At 43.7% G+C, this 9,683-nt stretch overlaps 1 protein-coding gene across 1 annotated transcript; it reads right to left on the reverse strand.

Annotated features, from left to right (window-relative positions):
• Positions 1–1,069: 1,069 nt before the first annotated feature.
• ATAD1 (ATPase family, AAA domain containing 1) lies at positions 1,070–9,035 on the reverse strand. Its single transcript, XM_026040671.1, has 9 exons — positions 8,755–9,035; positions 7,524–7,622; positions 7,106–7,226; positions 5,802–6,002; positions 4,964–5,070; positions 3,490–3,579; positions 2,502–2,552; positions 1,891–2,027; positions 1,070–1,775 (listed from the first exon to the last, which is right to left on the reverse strand). Exons 1-9 carry the CDS (start codon positions 8,914–8,916, stop codon positions 1,655–1,657), a joined length of 1,089 nt encoding a protein of 362 aa, XP_025896456.1. The 5' UTR covers positions 8,917–9,035; the 3' UTR covers positions 1,070–1,654.
• Positions 9,036–9,683: the final 648 nt, after the last annotated feature.

Raw genomic sequence — 9,683 nt, forward strand, 5'->3', positions numbered from 1 at the left:
TGCTTCCTGGGCCTATGTCTTTCCTGCCAGAAGAGCCACCTGTCCCGCCCAACAAGGCTCCTTTTCCTGGTGGGAATCGCAGGAGCCGGCCGCCGGAGGATGCCCCTGCTCCCCCGCGCCAGGCCCAGCCAACGCTTCAAACCTGCTCAGAAAACACGTTTCGTGGTCCCTGCTCTCGCTGTCCAGCGGGCAGCGCGCGGGCCGAGCACGGAGGGAGCTGCGGGACTCCCTGCTACGTGTGTACCGGCTACCTYGTCTTGCCTCTCTCCCTGTTGGAAGAATATAAATTATTACTGTGGCATCTCATCGCTTTTGGGTGGGGGGAGATTTTTAAAGCAGAACCACCCCCAAAAACTCCCTCTCCCCAAGCCCCGTRGATTCGGGGGGATTAAAGGGAGTCAAACTACCAGGTGTTGCGTAAGGGGCATTGCACAACGTGGGCGCAAAYGAAAGGCACTCCAGTTGTTCATGGCAAACAGTGAGGAGAAGAAAATAAAACAATAAAAACCCTATTGGCTAACACGAGCAAAAAGCTTCTCCCCTTCCACTTCTTTAACCCTTTGCCTTTGTCGCATCGTTTCACATAAATTTATTCAACTGGTAGCAGCAAGAACAGCAGAACGTTGCTAAGTCATTACAGGTTTCCGCGCGAGCCCCGCTGCCCGCGGCAAAGGGGAGCAGGTGAGGACGCCCCGCGGCGCGACCCACGGCCTCTTGCCTCCGTGCAAGGCCTTGCAGGACGTGCTGCGGCGCGAGGCTGCGGCGCTGCCCCAGCCCGGCGTGGGAGGGGACGGAAGGGCAGCGAGTCCTCCTCGCAACACGCAGCACCTCCGGGAGCCCCCGTTCTGCAGAGAGCTTAGCTTAATGCATGGGGGGTGGTGAAAGAGCAGCTGAGGAGCCTCCACGCTGATAGGAGCAGTTGTAAAGCGGGGGAAAAAAAAATACAAAAATAGCATTCAAGGCATTAAATATCTTCAAGTAGCAGGACTCATACAAAATAAAAAGTATTCGAACGTTTTGCAGAGCAGTTTTGCTCTCCTCACTAAACGGAACCAGACTTCAAGYGGTAACGTGAAAGAAAACGCAGGAGTAGTTTTATTTTTTTGCCCGGAAATTATCCTGGAAGCAGAATTTCTACCTTCATCTTGGCTGCTGAAAGGAAGAAGTAAGTGTGATTGGACTACAGATGACTTGAACCTACACATCTCCTGATCTGGTTTGATTCAGCAAGTAGAAAAGATTTTTTTGTCGTTTTTCCATACTCAAGTTATCTACAGGTTGTCTATATATATAAAAAATGTGTGGATATATATACATTTCATACATACACACACGCTTGTACATATATACACAAACTCCTCGGCACCACATCAGCACCTGCTTCAAGGCGACGCAGGGCAGCGATTACGGGACGAGACACAGGCAGCTGCTCTTGGTCGGGGCTATAATTGTTCCACATCATGATCTACTGTTACATCTCTAATCGCGCGTGGCTACATTTCAATAACTTAGAATTTGCAGTATAAAAAAACAATCCCAGAAACGTAACTCCCTTGCTCAGAGAACATCCCCGCTCCCCCCCTTACACCGTTTCCACTGATTACAGAAGCCAACAAACTAAATCACGTCAGAACTGCAAACACGCTCGGCAACCTTAATCTAAACTAACATGCATCAGGACATTTTGCAGCGTGGCGTCCTTCGATCTTCGCATCTTTTCGATCGCCCTCTGTAGATCCTGCTGCTGCACGGGCCGGATTTCATCTTCGTCGTGGCTTTACAGGAGGAAAAAGAGGGGGAAAAAACAAAATAATGAGTCAGGTGCTGCAGAAAAGCTACCCGGATGGCAGGGGCTGTTGAGCTGTCGTAGGCAGCGGGGACGACACCTACTTCTCCTCCTCGCAGGCGGCGTTCACGTACTCCCGCACGCACAGCAGGGCTGCATCCCGGCACATTTCCTTCAGGTCGCTCCCTGAGAAGCCGTCCGTTTCCTTAGCGACTTCCAGGAGATCTACGTGCCTGTCCACCTGTCCAAAAAGAAAGGGCAGAACGCGGTAACTTCCAAGCCAGTCACACTATTCTACAGCAGTACATCACGTAATTGCTGCTAAATATTTTTACCTGCCTTTCGACTTTTTTTTCCCCCCCTCCAGATTCATCTTTGGCATCCTCAGGGAGAGAAATATATTATCTCGTTATACAACAGGGAAATGGAGACAGAGAAATTAAGTGATTTTCCTCGGAGATAGGGTTTCACCAAGAAAGCCGAGACTACTACTGCTCTAGTAGCAGGTGCTTAAACCACAACGCAATTCTGCTTTAATTTGAAGCCACACCTAAAGCCACAACAGATTTCTACGCTGTAATCAGAAATACTCTGGTAGATAATATATAACCTGCTTTGAAAAGGACAATTACACAACATGTTTTCCGCAACTCTAGAGCTTACGTTCAGCACCACAGCAACTCAGCAGATGAACCACTGCAAGAAGTCTACTTACGTTTTCATTTTTCAAAATTAGTTTCAGGATTGCTTCTCTCTGCTTCAGAGCCTTAAACAAAAGGGATTTGTGTTATTAAAGAACAAAAAGCAAAGTTTGTAACGTCTCAGCTTTGTGCTGCACGGACCTGCAGTCAAATTTCGGCGGCAGACTGATCCCTCAAATGGGAGGCAAAGCTGCACACCAAGGGAAGGTATCCGCACRAGGGCCAAATCACCCGGCAGGGGCAGACCTGGAGTGCTCTGGTTCCAGGGGCACATGAAACTAAACATCTCAGCACATGCATTTGTAATAATGGTAGGAATAGAGGGGGAGAAAAAAGGCACCATCGGACATTTAGCCTCGCTTTGCCCTATGTGATAGCAGCTTTTGGCTGAGGTKTCCCAGCCATCTTTAACAGAGCATCAACTCCCTAGATCCACAGGGTGCTTTTAATAGACGTTCTGCAAATAGACAGCCTTATCAGATGAAAAGGATAAACTGCCCTGCTTAAAAAGCCTGTTTAAAAAAAATACTTAATTCAACTGGTCATTGTCAGGCAATTTTAAGCAATACTCATCACACACTGTTAGTAACTGCAGTTTTTAGAAGAAATGGGCAAGCCCTAAGCCTTACTAACAAGGCAAAATGCAGGTAGCGAAGCCATTTGTTCGCTTCTCCCAATACCAAATGTGTCCCAAACTCATGAGAGCACCACGGGTGCAGGTGCTGTTAACACACTTGGACAAGGATGACCATAGCAAAATGCATAGAAGCGGTAAGATATTAATTACTATGTGGCATAAGTCATGAAGGGTACAAGAACAGTCTTCCAGACCGCCTGTTGTGCCCGACTGTAGARGGTATGAAGCAGAGTGGAAGTTTTGGGATGCAGATTTCACTCCCTTCTTTTCCTCTGAGGAATCAATGTTTCCTGGCTGATGAGGTGATGCTCACTGCTCAGCCCCTCGTTTAGGCAAACTGTGCAAGCGAAGAGGGCCGCACTTACGGGCTGGTTGATGTGAAACCGCGTCGGCATTCGTCTCATGATGGCAGAGTCAAGGTCCTGGGGCCGGTTGGTGGCTCCCATCACAATCACCTGTGCAGAGCGACAGAGAAAAGCCGTGAGCCTGCAGGCAGCCTGCAAAAACGTCGTTGTCCTGAAGTTTCAMAGCCAAGCACGTGCCTCTCCCTAACTTCATCGAGCACGTTAACACCGAAGGAAGTTGCATGTTTCCTGGTACTGATTCCAGCAGCTGGATTTAAACAGAGAGCTTAGGGAAGCAGTGGTACCACACGAGCCTGAAGCCCWATGAGCCTAATTTCAAAGCTCAAGCAACAAGGGGCAACCCCAAACTTCTTCTCGTATAGATGTCGCTGACATCTGTTTAGTTCCCATCGGGAACCGAGTGCAGAAGGAATGTGAAGGGAAGCATTTTGTTGAGCTATGAAAAAAAAAAAAAAAACCCAGCATTTTCAGTGCTACATCTGAACAGAAGAGACAACTTAACAGCAAAGCATTGCACGTACATGAGCCAAATTCAATACAGAGTATTTACCTCACTTGAACAGACCAAAGTAGTTAGTTTAAGAACAAATTCGCTTCCAGCACACATCAGCCTCGTGCACTTGTTATTTTAAGCTATGTACATGGTAAATAATCAGTCAAGAGAATGAATTATGCCAGAGAAATTAATATCCAATGCCCACAGCGTCCTGACGGGCGGCCGCTCTTTAGTTCCGGATCAGTGTTCCGCAACGGGCTCCGGGCTGTGTCCGGGCCTGGATGAGAGCGACTCTGCCACCTAGAGGCCTCGTTACACGGGCCAAACAGGCCAAAAGACTCGGATTTTAGGGCTCCACAAACACCTCGGGGTCCCTTCTAGCAGCAGTTACACACACAAGTTCGCTGCTCTTGTGTGYAACGGGTCAAGTAAGCAAAATAATTACGAGCAACCATCCGGTTTGAAAACCAAGGAGAACAAGCAAACAAAAAATCCGAATCAGAAAAATAAAATCTCAACATTCAAAAACCCTCCCAACTCAAAGGAAATTTGCTAGTCTACTGCTTTTCAAAAGAGAAGTAAAAACACTAGAACAAGTAGGATGCATACTCAGATCTTCCATATCTTTCTTGAAATCGAGGAGTCACTTGGAAAATATTGCTGACACGATTTTTTTTCAAAGCTGTTTTAAATTCCTAATTTTGGCAGCTCAAGGTTCACAGCACTATTATTCAGACGTGAAAAGAGGACCTCTTTAAGTTAAAAAACAGCACCCTCCCCTTAAAAAACAAACAAACAAACAAACAAAAAAAAACAGCCTTCTTAAGAACAGAAAGATCCATTAATATAATTCATCTCACTCCCATACCACACTGACAGGCAGACAAGCTCCTGGTGGTCACTACGGGCACCACGCTGCAGCAACAAACGCTAACTTGGAAGCGAGACCTGATGCTTTTCATGCCATCTTAGACTTACTTGACAATTGTAATCGGTGTCCAGACCGTCCCACAGACTCATGAACTGAGCTTTCATCATGGCTGTAGCTTCGTGGTCCGAACTCGAGCGACTTCGCAAGAAGGAATCTGGGTTCAAGGATTCAGTAAAGCGGTTACTTTCAATCCCACATCATTTTCGTTCTCATGTGCAGACCTGTATTATTCTTTGTTTACAAATATTTTTTTTAAGAAGCATTSACAACAAATAGGAATTATTTCCTATGACAAAGGATAAGAAAGTGGAACCTTAGGGTTTTTTTCAAACACTTTTTTTTTTCAGGCATGTTACTTATCTATGTGCTTATCACAAGAAATTGTCTCAAATCTTGTGTATATTGTGAGGTCTCCAGATTCCGGGAATTCCTGAATTCCCGGAAAATTCAATTGTCACCCAAACTGAAAAGTTTCACTGAGCAACTGGCACCTTTGCTGCCTTCCTGACTGCAGTTTTCCCACTACTTTTTCAGCCTATCAGGCTACTATGCCTCAGCTCTCCTAATCCCATAYTTTATTCCCTACCATGTTCCCTTATGACACAAAACACTCGGTGTCAAAGTGCAGATGAATTTCCTGGATAGGTACCTTTGCAGAAGCAAAACTTCTCGCAAGAACCAGCTCAGCCCAACCCAAAATACGCAGCAGAAATTTCCTCTATTTTTCCTATTTCATCATTGTTGCTTTTCCATACGACTTCTGTGACTAAACCTGGCTTTGGCGTCGCTCCCTCTAAAGAGCACTACATAAACACACCCATCAACCTGAGCTTGCACTTTAATGTTACTTTATCCCATCTGCAGGCAGCTTTGTTTTCTTTTTACCTATTTCATCGATAAAAATGATGGACGGCTGGAGCTTTATAGCGAGGGAGAAGACGGCGGCAGCCAGTTTTTGGGACTCCCCATACCACTTGTCAGTCAGCGTCGAAGGCTGCAGGTTAATGAATCGACAACCTGCTTCCTTGGCCGTAGCTTTGGCAATCAGTGTTTTGCCACAACCGGGAGGGCCGTACAGAAGTACTCCTGAAAAAGGAAGGGTGTTAAAAGCTGCTTTGCTSTAACAGCCACGATTGCATACAGGCTTTTGATCCCATTTCATCCCATTTGAAAACGAGTTTATAGTGTTCCATCGTATTAAACACAGTAACATTTTTAACATGCCTTTAGCATAATATAAAAAAATAAGAATATCTAAAAATACTGTCAAATTGATGAGACATTTGTTCGAAAATTGAGTATTCTATTTTTACGACTGCAAATTTAAGACGAAATTGAAAAAAAAACCTATTTTTTTCAATGAGCTTTTGAGAGGCCTTTTTCTTTTATAGCTGGATTCAAACTCTCTATTAAAAAGTATCCCAGAGGAAAAAGAAGGGAAACTACATAAATAACCCGATGACTTTTAAAGTATGATAAACTTGTCATAATGAAGCAATTCACACTAATTCTTTTCTATCATGTAAAGAAAACAACTTAACAACAAAAAAAAAGGTACATACAGAGAATTACAAAGGTTTTCCTTTTTTTCATGTTAATGTGACTGATGACCTTAAGTAACACGATCTCTCTGAAGTGACTTTTTATTAACACGTGATGCAAGGCGCTAATAAAACTAGGGACCTTGCCCTGTGTGGAAAGTCTGGCTAAAAATAAATGAACAAATAATATAAATCTTTTTCCTTCAGCTTATTAGATCGTGAAATTACTCCAGACAGTTTCAACCTGCAACTTCAATAGTGAGTAGTCTGGAAAGATTAAAGCAACTTGCTACAAAAGTGCTATTTTTTATTTGATTACTTGAGTTAGTTCATGAAACAAAGACAAGATGGTCATAGATATAGGGAATAATGAACAGTATTTAGAGGATTTTCAGAAGACAAAATGGACTGCATGCAAGAAAAACTGATTTCAAGAACTAAAGAACAATCATTCTCTTAAGAACATGGTTTAAGAACAATTTGATCTTAAAAAAATAAAAAGAAAAAAGGAGGAGCAAAAGGAGAGGAATAAACATGCTCTGACCCATAACTCCTGTTACTATGGATAACTGTTAACAATTTCCTCTTTTCTAAGTAATCATATTTTTTTTTTTTTCTTTTAAGGAGTCCGTAACAATTCTTTCCTACCTTTAGGTGGCTGTAAGAGCCTGGAATTCTCAAACAAGTATTTCTTTTTGATGGGCAAAATGACTGTGTCTTTCAAATCTGTAATGACATCATCCAAGCCTGCAATATCACTCCAGGTGACCTGATAATGGAAAAACGATATTAGGAATCTTTATCATGCCTGCCAATAAAAAAAAAAAAAAAAAAAGGCAGAGATTTTTTTTTTTAAGGAGGACTTATAAAAAGCTTCAAACTAGTGTAAAGCCTCAAATTAAGTGACTAAAACAACCTACTTTGTTAGGATGCAATTTTTGTATGAAATGACAGAAATATTTTCTGTATATTTTCACACATATACATGAGAAATAAAAGCAGCCAAGATCTTCCACATCCCAAGTGCTCCTGTAGGAAAGAGGGGCAATTGTGCAGAGTCCCTTACGTGCATGCTAAGGGGGTCTACGAGATGCGCAGCAATGCTCATTTCATACTCGGTGAGCTTGACATTTTTCACTCCAATTTGCTTCATTAGCTTTTCAGCCTGAAGGAAGGGAAAAAAAGTAAAGATTAAGCAAAAAATGGAAGAAGGAATGGTTAGTTGATTCAAAAGTCATTTTTTAAGAGCTGCTATTTTGAGTCTGAAAGGTAGAAATGTGAGCTTCTCAGTAAGACACATCTGAAAAACGCTCACAGCATTATGAAGTAGAAGGCTCTGCTGTTTCCTAATGACTTACTAGTCACTTGAGTGAAACTAAGTCACATGTCTAAGTTCCCATCAGATAAATGTCACACCACCCCGTGCCCCCAAAACTACAAGTCATATATTGTGCCCTRAAACGCAACCAAAACAAACATTAAAACACTAGGTTTGCCGTCCAGAACAGGGCTAAAATATAGGGAAATATAGGGAAACCCATCAGAGAACCACTTCCGTAAGGTATGTGGGATCATTAAAGCTAACTCTAGAGATTCTTCACATTTCTTTATTACATTTCATTTCACTCACAACCCTGCAAGTAACATGAACACGTTTTTAGGGAAAATACCATTTATGTTATTCTAAAAAAGAATCTCTACTTGCAGTGAGTAAAGATTCATTTGTTTTTAATTAAAAAAGAAAAAAAAAGATAATGCATAGAAGTTAGTCACTATTTTTCTTCAGCATTCAGCGCTTTCTTTCTCTCCATTTAAAAGGAAAAGTCATTTGTTGTGTCAACACGCTTTCACAATTCCCCTTCTCTCTACGCTCAATTTTGCGGTTAAGGCTGACATGCTTTGGGGATATTGCAATCTCTTATATAATCGCTGGCATTAGCACAGATTGTGAAAGTCCACTTTTCAAGCTGGGCCCAAGTTTTAACCAAAGATTTCATTAAAAAAAAAGAAAGAAAAAAAAAAGAACCTTCCGTACCAAAATAGACAGGTTGCTCCAAAACGCTGTTTGAATTTGTTAAGTTTGATTTGTGTCAGACGAAAATAGCAGCGTGGAACCTGGCATTTGCTAAAAAAAAACTCTTAATTTTTTGATTTCTGTGATATCTAATCACTTTTTTTTTTTTGCATTTCCTTTGTCGGTTATTCCAACTCCAGTTTTGAGGTAGCAAATTTCTTTGCACAAAGAGGAGTCCAGGAGATAGCACGTCAGCAACAATATTTACGTCCAACACCCCTACCTGTTTCTGAGCTTCTACTTTTTGCTTCCTGGTTGGATCGATGGCATCTACCATCCATTTGATGGTAAAATACGTGACAGCGCCAAATATCGTCAAGCGGAAAATTAAACTGACCACCTCATTGCGACTCAGGGGACGGGAAAACGCTTCGGCGTGGACCATCTTGCAGCCCTAAACGCAAAAAACAAAATGCAGGATGGAAGGAAGGAAGCAGAGAAACATAATCAAAAATGAGGGGAAAAAAACTGCTTTATGTTTAAACACTGTTTTATAGAATTGTATTTTCCATGCAGAAAGCAGGCATAAAGTTGACCAGGGAGTAGCTCAAGGTACTCAGGAAAAGTATCTCATGAAAAGTGCTCAAGCGTCAGCATTTTTAAAAGGAAAAAAAAAAAAAAAAAGGTGTATGACTTGGTTTGGGGTATGGCAAGGTTAAGAGTTGGAAGCTGCATCTATGTTGGCATCGCTCGTCTTCGGAGCTATTAATATCCCCGGAAAACTGAAGATGCTGGATGTGGCACATGGGAAAACAAGGGAAAACCCCCCTGTARGAGGGGGAACTTGCAAGGGTCGCCCCTGTAAATCAAGGGGGCTTGCTGGAGGTGAAGAAAACCTCTAAAGCACACACAAAACTGCGCCAATACTCGGAGCCCTCCTTCGCCGCGCTGCTTCCCAGGCATCTCCCCGTTGGAGCCTCGCAGAAGCGACGCTCCTTTTCCCCCGCGCGGGCAAAACGGGTGGGAACGCTCCCGGCCTCGCCTGGGATCACCGGGCCCTGGATTTGCCCCCGGGCCTGGCCGGAGCACGGGGACCCTCCGCCGCGGTAAAGGGGGAAGGCTCCTCGCGGCGGGGAAGGGGCCAGGGGCGCGGGGAGGGCCTCGCCGCGGCCGTTACGACCGTTACGGCCCGCGGCGGGGGGAGGGGAAGCC

The sequence above is a fragment of the Nothoprocta perdicaria genome, unplaced genomic scaffold, assembly GCF_003342845.1.
Source record: "Nothoprocta perdicaria isolate Ctin4 unplaced genomic scaffold, notPer1 scaffold_260, whole genome shotgun sequence".
Taxonomy (NCBI): domain Eukaryota; kingdom Metazoa; phylum Chordata; class Aves; order Tinamiformes; family Tinamidae; genus Nothoprocta; species Nothoprocta perdicaria.

Bases quoted from the DNA above. Each gene is read 5' to 3' on its own strand.
- ATAD1 (XM_026040671.1), bottom strand. From the start codon at position 8,916: ATGGTCCACGCCGAAGCGTTTTCCCGTCCCCTGAGTCGCAATGAGGTG. The intron at 2,028-2,501 runs GTAAGTAGACTT...CTTTTTGGACAG, and splicing joins TAATTTTGAAAAATGAAAAC to GTGGACAGGCACGTAGATCT. The intron at 1,776-1,890 runs GTAGGTGTCGTC...CCTCCTGTAAAG, and splicing joins GCCGCCTGCGAGGAGGAGAA to CCACGACGAAGATGAAATCC.